Genomic DNA, 25,755 nt, shown 5'->3' on the forward strand with positions numbered 1-25,755 from the left:
GAACAGACACTTTAGAGACCAAACGATTAATCAACAAAGGAAGCAGTCACAAGTTCCAGTGTGATGAAATGAGATGACTGAATTGTCACTTATTGTTAAACAATAACACTTGAACGGACTGACACACAAACCCTCGACCAATTTAACGCTGACTGTTGGTGGTAGACTATTTAGGCTACAGCATGTGCAAGGCTAAAAATGATACACATGACTTGAAAAGACTAGGCTAAAAATGATGCATACAGACAAAATGTGGTCAGGTATTCACACTCAAAGCCAGAGAGGAACTGAGACAGGCTGGTGGGGTCCCCCTGGGCAGCTGTGGTCAGTTTAGATAAGGCGAAACTACACACACAGACACTTAACTTTGAAAAGCCATGCTGACATTTCACTGGTTTCCAGTAAAGCCTGTGTTTAGTTGTGGGCATGTTTCAGTGTGGCTGCTGCTGCTGCTGCTGCTGCTGATGTCAAGAGCAGCTGTGTGTTTCTGTCTGTAAAACATTCATGCTGGACCGGCGCCCACTGGGAGTCAAAGCCACCCACTCCAACTGTGGATCAGATCACAGACTTCAGCAAATTCTCCCACATTAAAGGAGAATTTCAACTATTCTCTGCTCATCATGCAAATAATTCATGTAAAAGAGGTTTCTCATTTATGATAGTCCCTTATAATGTGTTAAACTTCTATGTCTAACACCGTCTTTTGGCAAAATGCCTTTAGACGACCCCTCAGATAAGAATTTGTGTATTCATCTTTGGGCTCGCAGTGTAGGTGGAGGAAGCCGTGGACACAGCGACAAGCAAAGCAAAAGCAAGACAGAGAGTGAGAGTGTTTCAATTTCAGATGTGAAAAGTGAAACGGGTCCTCTGGCTGATTTGTGTTCCTTTCTATTGAGACAAATGGCAACAGAGACACAAAGCTGTTCCTCACTGTATAACTGTTGAATGTTTCTGCAAACGCTTTGAAATAAACCTTTGTCTTTAAAGTACAAGGGAACTGAAGGTCACGGTTACAGATCTCTGACGTTGTTTTTTTCCTTGGAAACCGAAGAAACAGCAGCATAAAAGTGATATTTTGTCTTCAAGTCTTAAATGTCCCACTTTGTTTACAGGAACAAGCAAAAAAACAAAACAATAAAAAGAAAAGAAAGATTGCAAGGCACATTAAAACATGCTGTTTTAAGGCCAGTCCTCCAGGGCCAGTTTGATATACAGTACTAACACTGGAAAGGTCTTGCTTGGCATCGATACACAGTGGCCACTTTATGAGGTACACAATCGGTTGCAATTAAATATAGCTATTCTACCATAGAGTGTCAACCCTGCAATCATAATTAGTGGTTGTGAAACATCTCCAAGCAAAATACAGTCCTGGACGACATCGCCTTAAACTATGACCTCAGTCCAACATGGACCAACAAGTTTTGCAACCAAGACAATCAAATATGTCGTTGTTCAACCCTCCACCCATAGTTGTGTCTCCTGAAGTAGTGCGCCAACAGCAGTACGTGTAAGGAGCCCTTGTTGCCGGTTACCAAAGGCTACATAAAACCCAACAGTTCTGGTTTACCAATTATCATCCTGGTTACTAAAATACCAGTTTGGTATTGGGATTGTGTGATAATGTTGTCATGATTATTATAATAATGACATTAACTTTGTTTCATACTCGTGGATGACACAAACAACTGAACTGCTAGTTTCATGTCTGAATCCACTCCTGCCTATATTCCTATGCTTTATTGACCCATCCAGGAGGAGGCTGCCATATGTGGACATTGGGGTTTTATACTTTGTCACGCCACTTCTCCCTCTGCTTCCACAGCCACTAGATGTCGCCTGACAACAAAATGTAACTAATAACCTGCTGCACAAATGATCCATGGGTTGGGCTCGCATTTTACTGGAGAACAGCCTCACATGAGCATCCATAATTTAATCTGCACAAGTAGTTGTGTTGAAACTGCAGCGGATAGTAGGTGAACTGGATACAGTGGCCTGGATTGGAGTGTAGACTTTGAGGTTGATAGTTATTGCCATCCCATAGGTACTGACAATCTGCTTTGAAACACACAATAGCCAAGTTTTCAGACCAAGACATACATTGAAATGCCCCTGTGAAATGTTGCATAATGAATTAATCATTAGAATGATTCAACTAGGACTTCATCTTAATTATTGGTCAATATTGTGGAGAATCAACTTGATCTACAGACAATTGTTATTCACTGTACACAGATTTGCAAGTCAGTTGTTTCTTTACAGTATAGCCCACTGACAAGTGTGAACTCAAACAGACAAAAAAAAGTATCATGAAAATAACGGAAGCGTCAACTCCTGCCCTACATGGCATCTGTAAAGTATTACATCTAAATAAAACTCTTAGCTAACTGATTAGTTAACCGCCAAACCTGCAGTCAGTTCACTTGCATGCATTGTGTGTGTGCAACGGCGCAGTGCTGTGGGAAACGACTGCGATCACGAGAGGAAGAAATGTCCCACGTCAGGCCTGTTTCATCCCACAGAGAGGAGAGCAAGAGAAAGAGAGAGAGAGAGCCGGGGAGAGTCAAACAGAGAGAAACAGAGAGTGAATGTAAACGTGTCAACATCTGCAACTCATCAATGTGATCCGCAGCTTTTTTCCTCAAATCGCAGCCGCGCACAGGCATCCGCGCTGCACACCCACGCGCCAGGCTTTCTAATCATGAATAAAGCATCGGAAGCGCGTGAAAACACTGCGAGACGCCGAGTCTGTGCGGTGGATGACGGAACAGCTTCGGCTGTGTATGAAGCGACGTGAAGGGGAGGTGAGGCAGGGAGGAGAGCAGAGCAGAGTAGAGCAGAGGAGAGGGGGAGGAAGGAGAGAGGCTGAGCCCAGCGCGCATCTGGACCGGGCGTTTATTCCTGCCCATCCAGATGCGCAACGGCGCTGGAGGCTATTTTAGGACATGCTGCAGAATAAGGAGCAGAATAAGCGTCGCGTCTCACCCATTTATGTCTCCTCGCTGTGCTGGTAGTGCTCCTGCAGGCTGCGTGGTACCGGGGGAAAGGTGGTTGCTTCAGGTATACAGGGGTGGTTTGTACCGGACCGAGCCCCAGCCTCCTGCTCCTACTAGAGATCCGCTACAGCAGCGCTGAAACGGGAGGAGCGTCAGATGAAACCATATTCCTTCCTCTTTTTTCTTTTTTTTTTGTCTCCAGTGACACGACAGAGGAGGCAGAGCGAGTGGCCAGAAAACGGAAAAAGCGCTGATGAACAAATCTCTCTCTCTCTCTCTCTCTCTCTCTCTCTCGCTCTCTGCTGCATTCAGGTTCGCTGCGTAAATTCCCAGTTTTCCGAATTTGCATTTTCATCAGAGGCAGATACGGGAACGATGTGACGCAATTTGTTGCACCATGCATGATGCACAGATGGTGCTGACACAATTACTCTGTATTATGGGACCACAGCAGGGTTTAGGCTTTACCCAGGGTTACTGCTTAAGCTGTTTTTTATTATTTTATTTCTCCAAATAAATAACCCGCCCATATCATAGTCATTTTATTTAGGGATAATTAGCATATTTATTATCATTTTATTTTTATTTTTTTGTAGTTTAGGTTTAATTATTTAAAAGATATTTATCACTTGTAGGCTACTTTAAGTTTTATGAAATGAAAATGAAATTAGGTTCCTCTTGAAATGAAATTAGGTTCCCCTTCAACTTTACAAACACATTACCTTGCATTTATAGACTTACACCACTGCCACACCTTACAACTTACTTTTCATACTACTTTCTAAAAGACATTAAGACACAATGTGATGGTATTTATATGTCCAATACCCATTTTTGTCTCACTCCCACTACTTGTGTTATGAGAAATGATAGAGCCATGGTCAAACATATCCCATACATTTGGCAAAATGAAATCCATCTAGAAGTTGTCCTTCACTGAAATATTTCTTACATATTAATACTTACTTCCTAAGCTTTTTACTTTATTACATTTTGAATGCATTACTTTAACTCATAATAGAGTGCTTGTTAGTCTAGGCCTACTGCTAAGAACCTGTATATAGCCTACTTTCCACCCCATCAACGAGTATAGGTTTAGGTCTTGAAAGATCAATGAGGTTGCCTACTGGACAATGATATAGACCTATGCAAAATTTTCAACAAGATGCAGACTTGGTAAGATTGTAGAGGGCTGACTTGGTGGTGAAAGGAAGCCATATAAACCCTAGCTGATGCTGTTTTAATTTGATTATGATTTAATTAGGCTATATAAATAATTTATATCTGGGTTGTGTGGATTCATTGCTCAAGACTCAAGAGAATTAATGCTCTGACTGGTCTCATTTGTAAACACAACTATCACATTGTCACTTTTTCAGGGTCGTTCATGTTCGACTCGTCAAAAAGTTCAAGATTTCCAACAGTCTGTGAAGGCAGCATGCGCCTGAGCTGCAACCCTCGCACCTGTGTCGCCCAAATCGCGCGATAACCAACTCTGATAACCGCATACATACCCCAACATTACTGTGAAAGAATTACAGTAGCTACAATTGATATGATGTCAAATTGACTAATTGATTTGTTTTACTGAATACCCACTGTAATTTCACTTATTGACTGGATCATGGATTTCTTAAGATGATGTATGATCTAATAAAAGAAAAAAAAACTCAAGGGAGAGGCACACATACTTTCTCTCCCTCTCTCTGTCATACACACACACACACACACACACACACACACACACACACACACACACACACACACACACACACACACACACACACACACACACACACCCCATGCTAAGCCCTCCAGTGTTGTTGTCCCCTCTGGATCAAACCACATGCAGCCGAGAATGTGCTGGCAGCAGCAGAAAGAGGGCGATGAAATGATGCAGCGACAGGGCAGAGAAAGGGATGAGGAATTTAGATCTGTTCTCACAATCATTTGTCACTTGGGTGGAGTGCAGTGGCAGAACAAGCCGCTGCACAGAAAACAAAGAAGATATCTGATAATGATGAAGTGCACTGCAAAAACGACATTCACATGACCACAGTGTCTATAAATGTTTCTCAGGTACTGATGTGAGAAATGATACTTCCTCAACCTTGAACTCACGTCATTTTGTGGTCAGCATTAGACAATCTACCCAATGAAAAAAAAACAAATGCATGTTTATTTTCGTTTAATGTCATATAAGATTGTCAGCTGTTACTACTTAGGTTCCCATGATGAGGTTGACACATGTGCCTCAGTCAAAGCAAAGAATGATACATAATAATCATCAGAAATAATCTTTACTTCTAATTTTATTTGGCTGTATAATAATTGTACTACATTTCATTTCATTTATTTTTGCTTCATCAAAAGTTATATTTTTAGAGTAGCTCAATGAAGTGTGTTAGGTTTATAAGCTACATTATCATAAATCAAACAGCACATTATGCAGAGTTACTTTTTTAATGTTTTATTTTTTATTTTTTTATTTTTTACATTAAATGCTGTATTTTGGTGCACCATTGAGATCCAGTGACAGTATTAGATTAGATACAGTGGATCTCCACCTCTGCACCTTTATGGCTAGATATATTTGAGTCTTGGGGTTCATATGTGCCTGAGTTTCTTGTGACAGTGGTACAATAAAAGCTTGTCATGACTGCAAACAACACATGAAGAGAGCGCTTACAGATTTTGGATACTTTAACCTTGAGTGACTAATTAGGAATGCAAATTATGACTTGGATTAACTCAAAGCCTGAATTTGACAAATTAATCTTAACTCAAAATGTCACTGAAGATTGTAGACATGTTTTTGTTCGGCTTCCTTTTTTACATGGTAGCCTATGCTCAGGCACATGAACTCACCCTCAGTTTAAGCTGGGGGCCTAAAGTGGAGAAAATGTGATATTATGGTGACTGATCACACATCTTTTCTCACAAACCAGATACCATCTGTGCTGCTGCCTGTTCAGTTGGCTTTAAGAGAGACAAAGTGTTTTCTCATCCAGAGATGAAGGTTAATTCTCTCCTGAGATAGGAAGTAATTTGAACACAAAGCACTAAGGTGACACCATCTGGGACAGTGTTGCTATTACAGGACGTGCTTCGCCACCTACTGTACAGTACATGTGGGGTGAGACACCACAAACACATAGTGAGGATTCTCAGTGGTGCAGATGCTATCTAGCACCTTTATCTCACCTTTCACATTTGTTGCATGCTAGAATCTGTAACGCTGCATTCAAATCAATATGTTCATTTCAAGAACTGTCCAAAAATGATTGCAGTGGGGAGGGTGGCTTTCACCTGATTGTTTTACTTCCCCTCCATGGTTAATTATATTTGGTTTGGACCCTACACCTGACTTCCCTTGACTAAAAATAATTGTTCCCTGTCCTTGTTTCCTCAAAGCACACAATTTTTTCAGTAAGTTTGTTTTGGTCACATTTCAGGAGTGACCCCGATTTCTCCTACAGCACATGAAGGCAGCAAAAGTTGTGTGTGTGTAAATGGTGTTGCCACACAGCAGGCTTATGTGTGACAGACAAGGGGATACATCCTGTGGATTAGAGGCTATGAGTTTACACTAAATATGCAACACACCCATAGTAAAAGAAAGTGCATATTAAAAGTATGCTGAATTTTCCATGGGATATCAAAATCTCCATGCACATGTTTTTTTTTGTCTTTCTTTCCACTCTGGGAGGTCGTGCAGTGTTTGACCTCTTTTGACCTTTGGGTGACCTGTACTGTTTGGCAACACTTCCCCCAACACTATAGGAGATATAAAACATGCTTTAACAATATCCAGATATCCAGATATCCACACCTGAAATATTCATGAACACACACAATTCAGTGACAACACATTTTCCTCACAGCTCTGTCAGATGTTGTCACTGAATACCCATCTTAAGAGTTAAATCAAATTCGCTAATGGACTACAATTACTAGATAAATTCAATTTGATGACCCTTTGGTGGCCCTTTGCTTTAGCCCCCTAAATTACTACATCCGTCCGTGCAAGTCAACACGTGATGATGACGACACTACGGAAGCGTAGAGGCTCCTCCGTATAAGGACACAAGAAGCTGCGCAGCTCAGCAGCTGGCATACAGACCTGTCCTGCAACAAAGGTGAGTAAACCGCCATTGAACAAACATTCATTCATGTTTTAGCGTAAAAATATCACATTTGTCGTGGAAGTCGCTTCGTCCTTCACGGGTGTTTGTGTCCTGTCCCCCCTGCGGTCACGGCGGGGCAGAGTGAAGGAGAAACGCTTCTCTCACTAGCTTAAACACTAATGATGCAGCTAATCAGCCGCGTCTGTCTGTCTTTTACACATTGTGACATATGCCTCCAACTGCCGGCTTCAAATCCCACATTACACTTCATTATCCACAACGTATTTGACACTTTATATCAGTATTTAAATGCTGCTGTTATTTCTAATATAATAATATAATATAAATCAATGTAGAGGGTCTGTCAAAGACAAAGTATCAGATGAAAAGTAAAAATAATATGATCTCAGATCAGTAGCTACAGTATAGCTCTGAATGTGACTGTAGAAAGTCTCCTTGTGTGCTCGTGGGTCACAGCATGATGTAATGTCATGACGGTTAACCACTCCCTGTCTTTAGCGCCATTTATTTTGTTTTATTGTTATTTTTTTATTACTATTACTATTTTGATATATATAAAAATCTTTTTATTTTATTTTTTTTGTAGGAAAAATGTTAAATATTCATAGGCACCTGTCTCTCAAATGTAGCTAAATATGCTACAATCAGTTACAGGAAATTGTGATGACAATTTTTTCAATAACAAATAATCATTATTTGTACCTGTCCCCCCCCCCCCCCCCCCAAAAAAAAAGCCATTGTTTTGGAATATATTATAATAGGAGTTAGGACAGGTCATCTTTGCTTATTCACAAGAGTAAATATGGTGATGTGACTTTTTGCTGCTGGCTGCATAAAAGTGATCATGATGTGAAATGATTTGTAGGCGAGGCCTGGAGCATCACTCCACAATGTTTCAGTTATGGTACACTGAGGCACAGTTCATCTCTTTATCAAAGAATTTGGATAATGCAACTTCACAGTGTTTTTTCTCTTTCTTAATATTGTTCAGACCAAGTTGCAGCCCTAAACTTAAAATAGGCCTAAATGATAATAAATTAGCCTAATACTTAAATTGCATATCCTGAACATGTCTTGGTTTTATTCTAATGTAATGTGAAAATATCCCCTATGAGTCAAAATCGTTTTCATGTTCAGGCTTGTTGGTGAGATGACACATTTATAAATGTCACTGTTTTTCTGTTTTTTCTACTGTGTCATTGTGTGAGCAATGATTGCAAAAAATAATCCACAGAATATTTGATACAGAGAGTGGCGACAATCTATCATTGTCTCGAAACACATTTTTGCCAAAGCTTCAACTGGAATTTATTGACACACTAGACTTGCGTGTCGAGCTATAATTATCACACAAGCCACAAGGAAGTTGTCGTGTCCTGTAAGGCAAGACAAGAAAAGAAAAGAAAAGTCTTTAGAGTGGTACAGTAGGCTATGGTGTGGCTAAGATTTCCAGGCAGAGATTATGACAGCTGCATTTCCTGTTACAGTAACCGATGACTTTTAACTCTGCAGCTTTAAATCATGTTAAGACAAATCTCTGTCAGTGTAGATTCAGATATCATCCTCTCAGCAGAATTATATTGATGCTGTCTTTCCACCGAGTTGCAGTTTTGAAGATTAAGATAAGTGTCAGGTTCAGTTCCCCTGCGCTGAAACATCGACTGTATTGATCACTGTAAATAAAGCTCTGGAGGCATAAGATGTGAAATACAGTGGCAAGAAAGATTATGTGAATCCTTGATCCTGATGAAACTAAGATTTAATTTTTTGTATTTCTTAAAATATATTTATTTGTATTTTTTTTTGTATGGTGTAAAAATGGTACTGCATACCAGCATGTAAACATCATCTCAAAGATGAAGTCTGGTGGAGAGAGCATCATAGTTTGTGGCTGCTACAGGATAATGTCAGGATGGTGTCCACCAGCTGAAGCTCAGTAGAAGTTGTGTGATGCAGCAGGACAATTGACCCTAAATATTGAAGTAAATCTAGAACAGAGTGGCCTTAGAAAAGAGAGAAGAAAATCCACCTTTGGGAGTGACCCAGTCAGAACCCAGACCTGAATCCAATAGGGATGCTATGGAATGACCTCAAAAGAGCCATTTACACCAGACAATACATCCTAAGAACATGGCTGAGCTGAAGCAGGTCTGTAAGGACGAATTGTCCAAATTTCCTCCTGAGTGTTGTGCAGTTCTGATCAGCAGCTACAGGAAGTGATTGCTTGAGGTTATTGCTGCCAAAGGAGGTGTGATCAGTTATTACGGTAAATCCAAGGGTTCAGTTACTTTTTCCACCAGAAGACATTAAATATTAGAATTGTTTGTGTGGCATTAAGCACATTGTGTTTGTTTATACTTGTGCCTTAGATGTAGATTGGATACATTAAATGGCCCATTAATGCAGAAAACTTAGAAATTACAAAAACTTTTTCTTGCCACTGTAGATACATGCACCTGTTACAACGTGCTTAAAATACCCTCCCTTTGCTCGTAAAAAAAAAAAAAACAGCCTCACTTCCTCATGTCATTGAAAGCCACAAGATGTAGGAAGCGTCTGAGTTTGTGGTTCATGTTGACATGATTGCATGCAGCACATCATTTCTTAACCTTTCATCAGACCTTCATTCATCCTGTCCATCTCCTGTCCTGCCTCTTCAGGTGTTCAGTTGGATTCAGCTCTGGTGACAGGTGGAGGCTATTGGAGTTCACGGAAACCAGTCAGAGCTCGGTGAGTGTTTTTAAAAGCTTCTCTGTTACTTTGTTTTGAATTTACATATTGAAACACAACATAACAGGGAATGTGGAGCAAGTTAGATAAAGGTGTATTCAGCTAGCCTTTTCAGCTTCAAATGGACTGGTAGTGACTGAGTTGCACTATAGATTACAATTATCTGTCTGAGCATGGAATAAAAAGTCATAATAATAACCAATTAGGGTTGTTTCTCTCATCCAACTTGGGATGTTTTCATCAAAGCCGGTGGTTTTATAAATAAATGTGCATTGTCCCATATTTCTACCTCCAGAGGATTAAAACATGGAGCCTTTGCTCTTCATTTACCCGCTGTCATGGGGAATTGTTGTATCAGAGCTCCAATTTCACATTTCAGGTCTCAGAGCCAAGTTCAGAGTTTGCTAAACCTGCTTTCTCAAACACCCCCCCTTGTGTAATACTAGGTGTTGTGTTCTTATAACACTGTTTTCAGTTTCTTTGTCAGATCGGATGGGGGAAAGTATCTGAAAGTGAACTTCATGAGTTAAGGTCAACAGGAAAGGAAAAAAAACAATTACAAGGAAATAAATGATCATGTGAAATCTCGAAATTCCGCTTGTTTTATCTTTTAAGGAAGGAGGAACCAGGTCAGGAATAAGGAGGTGGTTTGTCTTACGGGTAGACTCAGTGAATACCTGCATAAGTCTTCAGCCACAGTATAAAGGAAAAGGACATACCTGAGAGGACAAGGATAATAGGATTATACGTAGGTCTTTTCAGTTGAAAAACACTTCCTCCTCAATCTCTGTTTATAAATTACACAACCTACTGTCATGTGGAAACAGCACCTCTTGTTAATCAGGGTGTGCAGTGTTGAAAGTCAAACCAGTTACCAAATGTCATGTTTGAGACATCTAATGTTTTGCTGTTACACTGGAGGTGTCACTGTCACTAAAAAAATATCATAGATTAAAAGACTTTTTGATAGTTTTCCAGGGATTGTTTGGTAAAGAGCAGATATTCTCATGGTCATAGTGTGTAGACAAAACAAGTAAATTTCAGCTTTTTGAAGCAGTGGCTAGTTTAGGGTGCTTAAATAATTCACAGCTGTTTGCATTTGTCAGATATTTCATTTTTAAGTGGTCATGAGTGATGATTTGTTGTATTTACCCCTGAACAGACAGGAGCGGTTTCATGCATGATCCTGAAAATAATGTACACACGATAGATGGAAAACAATCGTTCCACTTTATTATTTATTTTTTAAAGGTTCCAATTTTACAACTGAAACAGAATCAGATTAGAAACCAGATACAGAGGCACAGACATGGTAGAAATGTAAATTTCCTTTTCTGTTGTTACCTTTTTTTTTGGCATTAAAAGACGAGTATGATGAGGCCTGGGGTTGGACCTAGTTACTATAGCCACATATCTGAACTGTTTTCTTAGAAAGGTTAGTGAGACTGAGTCATGGAAATATGCAGCATGCAGCTGGAAATACCCCCTACAAGGTGGCGTTTTATTATACAAGTCATTTGCATAAACATTATGCCAACGGTTTGTTTTAGATGTTACCACTGCTTGTGTTGTGTCTGTAGTTCTCTGAAGTTGCGTACATTTACCCCATCACAGTTGGATCTCTGCGGTCTACTGTGCGTGTCAAAAAAGCTCTTTGATATTATGACTTGATGACTGATTTTAATGATATTGCCCACAACTGTGAATTATTTTCATCACTAATTTATCTGCAGATTATCTTCCCTATTAATTGTCTGTAAAGTGTCAAATGGAAAAATAGGCCTACTGTCATAACTTCCTAAATCTCAAATTTGGCTCATTTAATCTTTTCCACCCAGCATCTCAATGACTGAGTTAAAGGTGTTAGCTACAAGTTTAATTCCTCCCGGCCAGTAGGTGTTGCACTCGCTCTCGCCCGCTCTGGTTGCCAGGTACGCCTAGGGACCGGCTAGTAGCTGAAGCTAAGCTATGCTATCCATATTTAACGCGCAGCAGCTCTGGTGTTGACAGTGGACTGGAAACACATCTGTATCATTTCACACTGACTCACCTGCAGACGAACCCGACAAACCCACAGCATCATGTCTGCACTGGAAACGTTACAGTACCAGCTGACCGTTAGTTAGCGTTAGCATTAGCATTAGTATTGGCACGATCCCATTTCTCCAGAGCTATCAGGATCTGGCCCCTGAGCTGCACCCATGGATGTATTATATTAACGGCTGCACCCCACATGACACCAACATAGAGAGCCTAAGCGGAAGCAGGAAGTAACGGTCACCATGGGACCTCAACTCTGAAAAACTATCCATGCAAGTGAACGGGACTGAAAGTTTTATTTCGTGATCCGATTGAATTGCGCCATGAGAAAAAAATATGACCTCTACCTGTTTAAAACATCACGTTTCATGAAGAGAAATCAGCAGTTTATCGTAAAACTATTGTAGAATAAAATTCGGAAGAATCTGTAACCAGAAAGACTACTGTACAAGTCGCGTAGGTGACGTCACACACCAAATGCCGCCCTTTCCCGTGTCAGTTGGTGACGTATTTTTTGTGGAACACCAGATCTGTAGTCCGTAGAGCAGTCTTCACACACAAAAAAAAGATTTTTCTAATGCTGTTGGCGTAGCGATCATTTCATGCTGACGTTGCCAACGTAACCAGATAAATAAATAAATATTTATATATTTTGGACCAGTCAAAATGTATAAAACAATTATTTATATAGCTACTATTTAAAAAAAAAACAACTGTAAAATGAATACTTTTATTCAGCACCCCTCTAGACGTTCTGTGGATGTAGGCTATTATTTTTGAAAAATTCATCATTTTGATGAAAACGTTGCAGCTATAACCTTTAAGTCTGCTTTGACACTCAAACTCATGAGTTATCAAGAAAGTTACAGATTTTATTTTGTTCTTGTCAATTGAGAAGATGAGAATTGATGAAATAATCTGTAGGGGTTTCATCACATCACATTATTCATAGAAGCAAAAACGTAATACCATCAGTAGCAAAATGTCGTTATGTTATTTATGGCATCATGATATTATACACAGAACACATACTGTACAGTTGATGTCAAATAAGGCTTTAGTAGTGGAGCTGTAGTTAAGGTTTCACCCTCAGGAAATCAGCCTGTTTACAGAGAAAACAGTCTCCACCCTCCGAGTTTACAGAAAGCAGCTCTGTTCCAAAGCCGAACCCCCCCACTCCTCCTCCTCATCCCCTTCCTTCCCTCCAAAGATTCAAGATTCAAAGCTAACTTTATTGTCCATATTTATTGCATCGTTGTGTGAATAACTAACAAGCAGCTCTGTGTCTCGCTCTCTGTCTCATTTCTCGTCGTCTCTTTCTTCCACCTCCAGCCTTGACAAGCAACTACAGCAGCAATGGATCGACTGAGGTCAGCATTCAACAACATGGTGAGTGTTTGCTGTTACATCGCCGCTGAGTTGATGTTTCCCACATATTTACAGTACATGTTGTTTATCATGCGACTGACCTGATAGAGCAGACGGTAGCCTACAATGTCTTGCTCCTTTCTTTAGCTGAAACTAAAAACTGTAGCTTCTTAAAAATGAAAAAATAAAGAATAATCGTCTGATAACACTGCCCCCTCCCCACACACACACACACACACACACACACACACTCTCTGATCCTCCCCTGCAGCTGCACATTGCTCTCATAGTTCTCACTCTTATCTCCCCCTTGTCTTTGTTATTTTTCTCCCCAGATTAAAAGTGAGCGGTACAGCCGGTTCACCCTGCAGCCAGCGGAGGACGGAGAAAGGCACGTCGAGGTCAAACTGTCCGACGACGCCACGGATGACGCCACGGAGGTGGACGGTCAGGCGGGGGGGTCTCCGACCTTCAGGCCGGCCCCTAAGCATCAGAACCGGCGTCAGGTTTGCTACCTGGCCCTGGGAGCTCTGCTGCTGTTTGTTACCGGTAAGTTCTCTGGTCATTTCCAGAAAGAGACGTAACTGGACCAAAACAATTAATCAGTTGTGAAAGTTGTTGCTGGGCAAATCAGTTATTTATCATACATCATGTACATCATGTACATGATGTAGAGTTCAGTATCTTTTTCAAATGAATGCAAATCTATCTGTAAGCATTGTTTGCTTCTTAAAGCAGAAGTAAGCGATCCGGTCGTTTTGGCTAATGCTGCGTTCCAGGCAGGCTTTTGAAACCGTAAATTACAGCTTCATGTCACAACTTACGATTTTGTAGCGTTCCAGGCAACCCACTCGTGTTTTTCCGACCTGTTTTACCTGTGAAAGTCACTATAACGGCCACTCGTAACTTCCGACCCGTGAACTCGTACCAGATCGAACTGGTATGACTTCACAGGTCGGAAAAACACGAGTTACGGGCTGCCTTGAACGCACCATAACAGTCCTCGTCCCTACGTCACCACATTCACGTGCATCCCTTGGCTGCACACACAGCCCTGCATGCCGTTCTCTCTCCTCATTGGATAAAAACTGTAGGATACGAGAAAAGTTTTCTCCTCGGCTCAGAGCAGAGCAGAGTGACTGACAGACCCGTGTTTCGGTCCAAACACTCTATGTAAGTGATTGCTGTCTGAAGATATAACTATTTAAGACTTATATTAACACAAATATATCGCTTACTTCTGCTTTAAGGTTCCCTTTCATGTACATCTGCTTTTTAACTGTTCTTGTGTATCATATTTTTCAAGTACATGAACAAAACATCTGAATCTAAAAAGTAAATAAAAAAACTTGTGAATTAATTCTGTAATTCAAGACTAGTCTGGAGAGTTAGACTTGTGTCTTTTGATTAATGGCCGTTATAAACACAGATGCGTGTTTCCAGAGATTCTCTCACAGTATGTTTCTCTCAGAAAACTCTTGAAACTTGTGTGGTTGTCTGAAGATGTCAGATTGTGTTTTGAAACAAATTCCAGACACAAAATCCACACATATGTAAACATGTTCTGCCACCTGCCACCTGCCACCACAACCTGGCAACCCATGACCCATTTCAAGTGGTGTGTGCAGCTGCGCCCCGCGGCCCACATTTTGACATTCAGACGTCAGCACGTGTGGTGGTGTTTTATCAGTCTCATTGTCTCCGTGCTGTGTCTTTTCAGGCTACATGGTTGGTTTCATCAGCCACCGTAAACCCCGAGCGGAGCCTCCAGTGAACCAGGAGCTGGATGTGAAGACCACGTCGGCTTCACAGGCTGTTTTCGAAGCAGCTCCGGAGCCCGAGCTGGACTGGAGCGACATCAGCGAGCTCCTCTCCCAGAAACTCACCAGCCAAGCCTTTGAAAAGACTCTGAGGTAACGTTTTAATGTGCACAACCTCAGGTTAATGTCAGAAATGAATTCACCTTAACTGTGCAGACATACTGTAATGAAACAAATCTGTTGCCAAATCATTAATGTTTACAGGTCAAAAAATTAAATAAAACACATTTATAACAGTCACTCAGTAAATCCTGTTTTGCCAGCCAGGTGTAGTGTCGTCTAATGGCCTTTAGCTTCCTGTGAGAGTGATAGGAATAATGAATATGAATGGTTGAGAAGAACATTTTTATTTTTAGATTGTTACACTGCACAAAGAGAGAGAAAATACAAATGAGTCAGGGGAAGGTTACAATAATGTGGTTATGTAAGGGATAATATCCAACAAGTTCCATGACTGTAACGGATGATCCTGAGGCAAAGAGCCAGGCAGTAGCTAATCTCTCCTCCTGTTTGACCTTCAGATTCACACAAATTTCACATACTCTGGGGCTGTTTATTATCTCAGTAACTTGTGAAAACCAGGATCAGTATGTTTATGCCTCTGTTTTTCATTTGTCTTTGATGATTGTGGTTTTGAAGTTGGACTGTTTTTGTGATTGAATTAAAAAATAATCACTTTGGTTTAGTTGGAGATGCCCTGATTGTTTGGCCAAATATCATCACTGGCTGGTTTTTCTTGAACATTTGTTATTATTTATCTGTGGGCCTTTTCTTTAAAAGTATTTTTGGGTTTTATTTTTCACCATACAAAATTTACATAAAGATAAAATGTTGTTCCTTTGCAGCGACTTTGATCTGACCAGTCGTTCAGCAGGGAGCGCACAGGATATGAGTCTGGGAAACCGCATCTTTGATGATTTCAAGAAGCTGGAAATGGATCCCTGGACTGACGTTCACTACGCGCAGCTGCAAATCCCAGACAGGTTGATGCACCACCTGTTTGATACATGAACTGACTCAGGATTTTATCCAAATCAAAAATGCAATGATCATATTGTAACGAGCTTTCTTGTCATTTTATAGCGATCGGCCAAACCGAGTCGTGTTTGAATCTAATGACTTCAAACCTGAAGGGTACCTGGCCTACAGTGCTACTGGGAAAGTGCAGGTGGGTTGATACAGTTGACAATTTAAATATGAAGATTAATGTGTAGCTCTGAGTGAGCTGCTCAGAGCTACGCTACGGAGGCTCATGGGATTTATTGGTTTCCCTCATCAAACTCATGAAATACACAATCCAAGAACTCCAAAACGCTCTTGTGGACAAGTTGTGACCTGCACATTCACCACGCTATGAGATAATAACGGAACGTTACGAGACAGAGCTGTTTTCAAGGTAAATTCATGCAAAACCACTGATGCGCGTTCTCGTCGGGGGCAGTTTTTTGGCAAGCAGTCTCTGTATTTGCCTGGAAAAGAACTCATTCTCGTAACGTTCCGTTATTATCTCATAACGTGGTGAATGTGTAGGTCACAACTTGTCCACCAGAGCGTTTTCCTTCTCTTTGAATGCCTCTCAAGTCACTGGTCGTGTCTTGGTGTTGGACTTTATACTGGACTTTTGTACATCAGAATCCAAGACTTGAAAGGAAACTGAGCCTTTAATGCTTTACTTTTTTAAACATACCTTGCCCTTAGAATAAATGTGATCTGTTGCTCAAATGATTCTCAGCAATATGTTAAATATAGTTGTCTTTTTCTCACTTGTATGTGTACATAGGGCAAACTGGTGTACGGCAACTATGGCCGCCCGGAGGATCTGGATTATCTGCAGGGGAAGAATGTGGAGCTCAAAGACAGTGTGCTGCTGCTGCGATGTGGAAAGATCAGCTTTGCAGAGATGGTATCAGCTGCTTTCATATGCCTCATGTTGTGTTGCACTGATTTCCTGGTCTCTGGGGGAACTTGTCTCAGCTTCTTTTTCTTTTTTTTTCTTGTTTCTGTTGATTTTTTTTTCAGGTCGATAATGCTGCAACTAAAGGAGCCTCTGCTGTCCTCATCTACCCCGATTCCCAGGATTACAAGTATCTAGCAACCACCGCACTGTTCGGACACGTAGGTTTCCCCACACTCATTTCATATAGAAGTCAATAAAACCTGGCACAGAACGATTTGTATTTAGTCTCGTTTTCCTGTCGCCTTCAGGTCCATCTAGGTTCAGGTGACCCTTACACGCCCGGTTTCCCCTCCTTCAACCACACCCAGTTCCCCCCAACTCAGTCGTCTGGCCTCCCCAAAATCCCAGCGCAGACCATCACCGCCAACATGGCCTCTACTCTTCTACAGTAAGGCCACCTGCACAGAAATACATGCACACACACAAACTCGCTGACAGAATGAATGTGGTCCTTGGTAAACTGTGTGAGAGATTCCACTGTCATTCACCTTGACCTTATCTGTCGGTGTTTATTGTTTGTTTTCTACTCTTAAATCCCTGTCTCTAGGTCAATCGATGGCCCTGAATCTGAAGAAAACAGTGGTTTTAAAGGCGGCCTCTCCTCAGTGACGTACAAACTGGGAGGCAGCAAGAACGTCACTGTTGAGGTGAACAACGTGCTGGTCAACAGGGAGATCCACAATGTTTTTGGAGTCATCAAAGGATTCACTGATCCTGGTAGGACTTCACATTTTTTACTCAGATCATCCACACTAGAATGTTTTTTTTAAATGTATTTTTATTTCCTTGATTGTACATCTGAGCTGTGTTGTGTTGGGTCTGTGTCTGTGGCTGCAGATCGTTACGTGGTCCTGGGAGCTCAGAGAGACGCCTGGGGTCGAGGTTACACCAGAGCTGCTGTTGGCACCGCTATACTGGTAGAACTGGCCAAGGCTGTTCGCGACATGGTGGAGAACGGTAAACAAATATAATCCTCTGCATCACATCCCACACGTCTTCCCTTGAATTCAGTTCAAACTGTTTGTCATGTAACATTATTTATCACATAAATGGATATTGTTACACTTCACATTACATTCTTGTAATTGAAATGTGATCTTTTTTTAATGTCAGTATTGAGGAGTTATAAGCCTCTATACTACTAAACCATTATAATAAAATACTCAACATTAAATGCAATCAATCAACACTTTGATTCATGTATTTTTCCTAGGTGGATTCCGGCCAAGGAGAAGCCTTGTGTTTGCAAGTTGGAGTGGTGGAGAGTTTGGAAATGTTGGCGCCACCGAGTGGTTGGAGGTAAGAACTACAAGACGTTGTGTGTAGTTGAACAGTGAGAGAAAATATCACCTTAGCCACAAATGTTCTTTAATGTGTCTTTGTTTTTAGGCTTATATGTCGTCAATTGACAAAAATGTTTTCACCTACATAAACCTGGATGGAGCTGTTATGGGTATGTTCTGTCCATACTTACTTTATATCTCAGTACTGGAATATTAGTAATATAGATACAAATCAATATTATTTCTTTCACAAGGTCGGGGAAGCTTCATGGCCTCAGCCAGTCCGCTGCTCCACAGCCTGATTGAGAACACGATGAAAGAGGTAACAACACAGCACGTCACGGTGACTCAGCTCCTTCACTAACCAGTCGAGTTTGTATTGACTGTGACCTGCCTCGTCCACACAGGTGAAGAGTCCCGTCAGCGAAGGCACCGTCTACAACATGATGGGAGAAACAAAGTGGGAGGCCAATGTGTAAGTAGGAAAAGAAACCTGTTTGTAAATCCATCTTTTCTTCACAAGTGAAAACACCTTAAATACTGTGTATTCTGAATAGGACGAGGGCTTGTATAAAACATATCCTTTTGTGTCTGGTTAAACTAATTTGTACATTATATCAATTGTCCTTTGGCCGAGGCATCTGTGTAGCTCCACAACAATTACAATGGTAACCGTGCACTATAATGTGGTGCTTTTTGTGCAATTTTGACAGTGCAGAAACATCCTACCAGAAAAGTTTGGAGGTTCAATATTCAGCTCAACAGAAATGAACCCTGTATTTTCCCCCACCGAGACACGCTATCAGTTTGATTTGTTGCTAGTAGCTGGGGACAAAAACTTAACATTATCATTCTAACAGGTTGAAGCCAATGACAATAGACGACCCTGCCTATCCCTTCCTGGCCTTCTCTGGAATTCCCTCCATCTCTTTCCACTTCATCTCCTCTAATGTGAGTCTAAGTACCACTTCCAACATCTACATCTACTGATTATTTTCTAGAATATTCTTCTTAATTAAAGGGATACTTCACTTTGGCAACGGATTTTCATATAATGGCGGTGGATAGTGCTCACTTTTGAATCGCCCAAAACACACACTATGAAACATCCAAATACCTCCATACTGCTCGTCCGTACTGACCCAAGTGTCCTGAAGCCACGACATGAAAAAGTTGTTCAGAAAATGTTTTATTTGATCTCTGTTTTTAGCCTTGTTGTTGTAGTAGTAGCTCCCAGTGGCTGCGCGAGATGTGCAAGATTTGCTGCGAGATGTTCTTCTGTGTTTTGGACAATTCAAAAGTGAGCACAATTATTATATGAAAGCGTTTTGATTTAGAAAGTTCTCCAAACCCTTCCTTGGCATGATGGTGAGTAGAAGATTGGTGAATTATTGATTTTGGGTGAAGTATCCCTTTAAATTCATAGGACATTATTTAGCTTTTAAATGAAATGTTACTCAATTTTTGCTCACATCATTCGTGCATTTTGGCACTGTGTTTGTCCACAGGCTGTGTCCTACCCGTACTATGGCACCAACATGGACAACATGGATCACCTCAATTACCAAACCAACCACCGCACTCCAGATATGATGGTGCTGGCTGCCAAGTTCGCCGGACAGATGGCTCTGCGACTGGTCCACCACCACCTGCTCGGACTGGACGTGAGCCGCTACAGCAGCGTCATCACCCAGTCTGTGGTCCGCGTCTATAGACGAGTCATGCAGCTGTCACAGGTTGGCCCAGTGTCTCTCACACATATCTCTACATAGTTAATCTAATTTGGAAACGTGTCTCTCTGCTATGGGTGTACAGCTCCTGGATGGCCCGGCACATTAACATCTAAGATAGACATGGGGGGAAAAAAAGCGTTGCAGTGTTTATTGAACATTTAAGTCAATTAGTTTCTGTGGGGATGTGAGGGAACGTGCACCTGACTCTTTTAAACCTGGATTTTTGTTGTTTTTGTAGTCTGGTCAACTGAAGGATGTGAGTCCCAACTGGCTGAATCGTGCACGAGGCGCCTTCCGTCGAGCTGCTGACGACCTCAACATCGCCATCGCCAACACCGACCCCAGTGACAAGGAGGCCTGTCGCCTCCTCAACGACAGGATGATGAGGGTAAGACTCTGCTCTTTACAGCAGGTTAACCCACAGAGACCACAAGTCATTTTTACACTAAGTATTGATATCGTCAACCTGTAAACGTGTGTGCATGAACTGGAAATAGTCAAAGTATTTAGATTTCTTTTTTTTTCTAGGTTATACATTACTATTCTATGCCTCCTTCACCCCTGCTGATAACTCTAGAGTAATGACTGCAGCTAAAGTGGAAGTTTTAGGACTGAAAACAAATATCGTTCAGCTGCTCCACATTCATTTCACAGTGTGAAGATCCAAGCAGAAATTCTGTTATGTGCTTTGGCTTCCAGAGATAAATCTGGATGTTGGCACAGTTCATTCTCAAACTTTAAAGCTGGGAAATGAAGCCAAGCTGATATCCTGCTGCTCTATGGCTCCTCTTGCTTTTTCCATGTATTTTTAGTTTTCTCTCCCACTCTCTCCACAAGCTTGTGTCACCTAGTTTTCATCAACATCCCTCAATTGCATCACTTTTATTTTTTTCTATATGATTCTAGGTTGAGCACTCGCTCCTTTCTCCATACGTTTCCCCCATCGAGACCCCCTTCCGTCACCTCCTGCTGGGCCGGGGCTCCCACACACTGGCATCCATCACCGAGACCGCCGACATGGAGGAGCTCCACACCCAGCTGGCCCTGGCCACCTGGAACCTGCAGGGCTGCGCCAACGCTCTGGAGGGAAACATCTGGGACATCGACAATGAAATCTAAAAAAGAGAGCGGTGCAGAGGTGTGAGTGTGGGTGTCACATGTGTATGTGTATGTGGTAGAAATGAAATTTGAGTTTGTGGAGGAGCTCCAGAATCGGCACTAAGCACAAGCTGTCAATCAAAGGTCTCACCCTTTAAATACAGGCTTATATTCAAGTTTTTTGTAGGGGACAGACGGTGTCCCACTAAGGAGATGGAAGAAAGTAAAAAAAAAGAAAAAGAGAAAAAAAAAAGAGAACCACCAACAAATACTTGAAGAAATTCCATGCTACTGACAAATTGCCTCCTCCTGGCTCCACCCTAACACATCGCAGCCTCTTGCCATCAAAACACTGAGAAACCTTATTTATACTTAGTTTTTTTATCAGTGGCAGTGCCCACTATAAAGCTATCGTTTGTCTTTTTTATACGACGTTATCGGAAGCAGTGCCTTCCATAATTATGACGGTTATACTGTCTGATCCTACAGCAGCATCTGCTACACAAACACCTCCTCAACTGTTGCTGATAAAAATGGAGCCCCTGGTAAAGTTTGATTTAATCTCTTCTGGCCTTTATTTCTTCTGTACGAGGCAGATTGATAATAGTTGGAGATCAAAATAGTGATTTTTATTCAATCACTACTTGGACTACATCTGTGGTGCTTCTCTCTGCCATCAGAACAGTTAGTTTGAAAACTTTAAAAGGAAGAGAAGGAAGAGATTACCGGTAGGAAGAGTTTTTCTTGATTTAGTGTCCCGTGATTTTTTTTGATTTGTTCAAACCAGGAGAAGAAGAAAAACTATCTGGATAAAATGACATTTTTATTAAAATACCTAGAAAAAACAATTTACTGTAATTTATTCTAAGCTTGATGGCAGAATGCATAAAACGAAAAAAGAAAAAGCCATTAAGAAACTGTCAATCAAAGCCCCTTTTACTGTAATAAGCAACTGAGCTGATTGGTTACATCATTTGCAAGAAAGCCATTTATATTGCACAGTCTACTTTGGAGCACTTAATAACGAGATAAAGTTATCGGGAGCAGTGCCTTCCATAATTAAAACCCATTATCGGAAGCAGTGTCTTCCATAATGACAAGCATTGATGGTAGTTTTTGTCTACCAGTGTGTGTGTTTGTGTGTGTGTTTTACAGCACGTGTATTTATCGGGAGCAGTGTCTCTCATATTTCACTTGAAGGGTGGAACAACTTATCGGGGACAGTGTTTCCCAGAGTTTTATACTTGACATATTTATTTGTGTTGTCCTTATTTCTGAATTGTGTGTGTGTGTGTGTGTGTGTGTATGAAGGCTCAGTCCTCCAGACCTCCAGAGATTTTTTTTCCCTGTTTTTTGCTTGTGCTTAAATTTCTGATCCATACTACAGTCTTAACACAGCAGAATCTAATAAGCCCCATTCCAACAGGATTAACATTACAGAGGTACTGGAAGTGTTCACTGTGCTCACTGTGTAATTTAACACGTTGGTCCTGATGGCATTTGAACTTTGAACCAACTAAAAATACAGAAGATGATCTTTAATAGATGCATTGAGCAGGACAAAACCAAAAGCCTCCACAGGGGGGCGTGGAAGAGCTGAAGAGGAGGCAAAGAGGCTCCTCAGATGAAATGAAGTTACAAATCATTTGCCACATTGGACAGGATTTAAATTACAGTGTATACACAGGAGATTATAATCCATTACCCATGTATATAATGTTAAATCAACCCACCTTCCTTCAAGACATAATTGCACTCTAAATGGGGCTTTGGATTTCTGTTTTGTTTTGCATTCAAGCAGCTCAAATCACATACACATAGAACATTTACATATACTGTATACATTATAGTTTAGTATCAACCTGTTCAGCCTATTCGCCCTCAAACCTGCTGTGTGTCTCTTTGATTTAGTACTTTAAAACGATCACAGATCCTGTTCTACGTATGAATTCAAGCCACGACTCTGTCTGCATGTGTTTCAGTGCCATATTTCCACTTCACTGCATGTTACTGTATCACTTTACTGAGGTGTAGCTTGACAGATCTGGACCACACTGCAAACGTTTGAAAGCATCATATAAGCACTCGACCAATACCATGTTTTGTATCCATCCATTCTATTTATCCGACTTTTAAAATGAAGGAAATGGTCAGTCTGTTTTCTCTCAGAATTGTGTTGTCAGACCTCCAAAACAGAACATACAATATAAAATCTATAACTGATTTATAAAGTACTTAATTTCAAACTAAAAACTGCTAAAACTTGATTTAGCTTTAGTCAGCAAGGATCCTGGTGTCTGTCATCAAATCCACTGAAACCCACTTATAAACTACATTTAAAAATCCCTTATTTTGTTACACCATGCACTTAAAGTCCAATAAGATTTCCACATTTGATTTTTCAGATTATAAAACCAGATTTTGTTGTTGCCTCATGTCAGTTCTGTTGATCTTGTTAGTCTTATCTTCCTGTGTCTGTTACAAGACCTCAAAAGGAACATTTCTGAATCCTGAGATGGAAATAAGAAATAGTTTTCCTCCACACTGTGTTGCTAAAAATGTAACTGTAGCATATCGACACATGTTCAGTATGATTTATGTACTTGAAACATTTTTGAAATTATGTTACTGTGGTTTCCATGTTCAGCAGATATGAGTAATAAATCATCTGGCTTAGCATCCCTTATGTGTCACTTTGATTTTTGTTGTTGTAATGAACAAGAACTCCCTGGAATTCTGCACAGGATGATTGGACTGTTTGCCGTCTTTGTGTTTTTCATTTATTTTTCTTTAATCTGTAGATAAATTTGATCAACTGAATAGGACATTTCCAGTCTAATTTCCAGCTGTGCCATTTCTCCTGAATGCCATTCTTGATTCATCCAACAATTAATTTTTCTACTTCCACAAAACTAGAGCATTTAAACCCACAAAACAAAAAAACAATATAATACGGAATGAAATGTTATACACATGGCTTCTGCTAATCTAGATCTGACAAAATGTTTTTTGAAAATACTGACTATTGATGTGGCAGATTTTGATTCCTAATGTATACAGGAATGTTTTACAGTAGCCTATACAGGCCACATATTTTCAAGTGTTAAAATAATTTCCTTAAACCATATTAAAATATCAGATGGTTTAAGTAGGCTACTATATTTTAACAGTATTGCTTAATGTTCAATTAAATTAGATTGTACTCGATTGTGATTTATGAAGAACCGGAAATGTGCGCTTTTATTTTGAAGCCTGCTCCTCAAAACAGGAAGTGCTTTTATTTTGATGAGTCCAAGCTCGCGCTGAACAGAGCGCTCTTGTTTCCGTGCTGAGGCTACGCACAACACGCACAGTGACGCGCACAGATTCCGGCGGCGCACCGAGGAGCGTCCCGGAATTAACGGAGCAGAGAGAGAGGGAGATAACGGAGCCGGTGAATTTAGCTGATACCAGGACAAACAGCGAGACTCCCCCCCGGAGCAGAGCAGCTGAGAGCGGGGCACAGAGCGAGGAACGGCCGCAGTAGGGGAGCGTTTCCCCCCACAGAGCCCGTCTTCATAGGTCGGTACAGCGGGGTTATTTCCCCTGGAGCCTCGTAATGTTCATGTTATGGAGAGTCGTCGTGTTGCATTGATTCAAAACAGTTTTTTTTTTAAATAAATAAATAAAACTATTAAAGTTAAAACTGTTGTATTGAAGATAAAGCTGAGACGCTGGGATGTTGGCTGAGACAGACGCAGGTGTCTTCCTATAGCCTACTGTAACGTGACTGAATCTGCTAATCAGCTTTACACTGACTGGATGAGAAGCAACAGCCTGATCAATTAAGATCTGTTGAATCGATACACAGCATGTAGGCTACATCCCCCAGTCTTCTCTGTCCCTCTGGTCCGCTCTCTCCCTCTGTGTCCAGCTGTGTCCTTATTTATCAGGAACTTGGTTCATATACATTCAACATGTTAAACACACAAGTGCACTGGCCTTTACTTAGGATTTCACTGCACTGGTTTACAGTAGGCTACATCTGCTATTTTACACTAAGATAAATCTCCCATGTGTTTCAATTTAAATTTTCATATTCAGTTCAATCAGGTGTTATTTGTACGTACCCTTTATCTACATTAAAACAGTTAAGATGTAAAAGCTGTTTGCATTTTGTCAAAGAGAGTCTAATGTGGAGATAATGAGTGATTTTTTTCTTTCTTTTTTTATTGCAATAAATAAGTTGTGTGGAGAGGATTTTCCAAAAGACAAAAAAAGTCGTCTTTAAGGGCCTGATTGGTAGAACCTTTTGATTGGTTTATTTTTTTTATGGAGAATATATAGATTATCTGGTCTGGACCTGCAGCAGCTGATGATTTATGGCCTTTAATAGTGCAACACCTTGCTCCCCAAAACTCAAGAAGAGCAACAGCTGAATGACTAAAGTTAGCAGAAGAAACTACTAAAAAAAATACAGAAAACCTGACTTCACCATGATGGATTGATGGATTGAAAATCCCAGAGGTACATTATACAGCAACAACACATCTGCAACGTCTACACATCTGGAACATGGTAGAACAGTGACATCTCCATT

The 25,755-nt window shown here is 40.8% G+C and overlaps 2 protein-coding genes across 2 annotated transcripts in view; one reads left to right on the top strand and one right to left on the bottom strand.

Moving 5' to 3' along the window:
* The window catches only part of sh3kbp1 (SH3-domain kinase binding protein 1), a 37,441-nt gene extending 34,317 nt beyond the window's left edge, over positions 1-3,124 (bottom strand). Inside the window, exon 1 of the mRNA XM_083995120.1 lies at positions 2,989-3,124. Within this exon, the coding sequence (XP_083851246.1) occupies positions 2,989-2,992 (4 nt within the window). The 5' untranslated portion in view covers positions 2,993-3,124. The remainder of the gene's footprint in view (positions 1-2,988) is intronic.
* Positions 3,125-7,088: 3,964 nt separating this feature from the next.
* On the top strand, positions 7,089-23,814 carry tfr1b (transferrin receptor 1b). The gene is made up of 20 exons (XM_083995014.1): positions 7,089-7,138; positions 9,808-9,877; positions 13,250-13,306; positions 13,621-13,834; positions 15,006-15,198; positions 15,951-16,088; positions 16,189-16,273; positions 16,886-17,008; positions 17,125-17,220; positions 17,311-17,450; positions 17,610-17,779; positions 17,900-18,019; positions 18,276-18,361; positions 18,452-18,515; positions 18,600-18,667; positions 18,753-18,820; positions 19,206-19,296; positions 19,854-20,081; positions 20,317-20,466; positions 20,985-23,814. Exons 3-20 carry the CDS (start codon positions 13,274-13,276, stop codon positions 21,195-21,197), a joined length of 2,280 nt encoding a protein of 759 aa, XP_083851140.1. The 5' UTR covers positions 7,089-7,138; positions 9,808-9,877; positions 13,250-13,273; the 3' UTR covers positions 21,198-23,814.
* The last annotated feature ends 1,941 nt before the right edge of the window (positions 23,815-25,755 follow it).

The sequence above is a fragment of the Trachurus trachurus genome (assembly GCF_905171665.1).
Source record: "Trachurus trachurus genome assembly, chromosome: 20".
Lineage (NCBI taxonomy): Eukaryota > Metazoa > Chordata > Actinopteri > Carangiformes > Carangidae > Trachurus > Trachurus trachurus.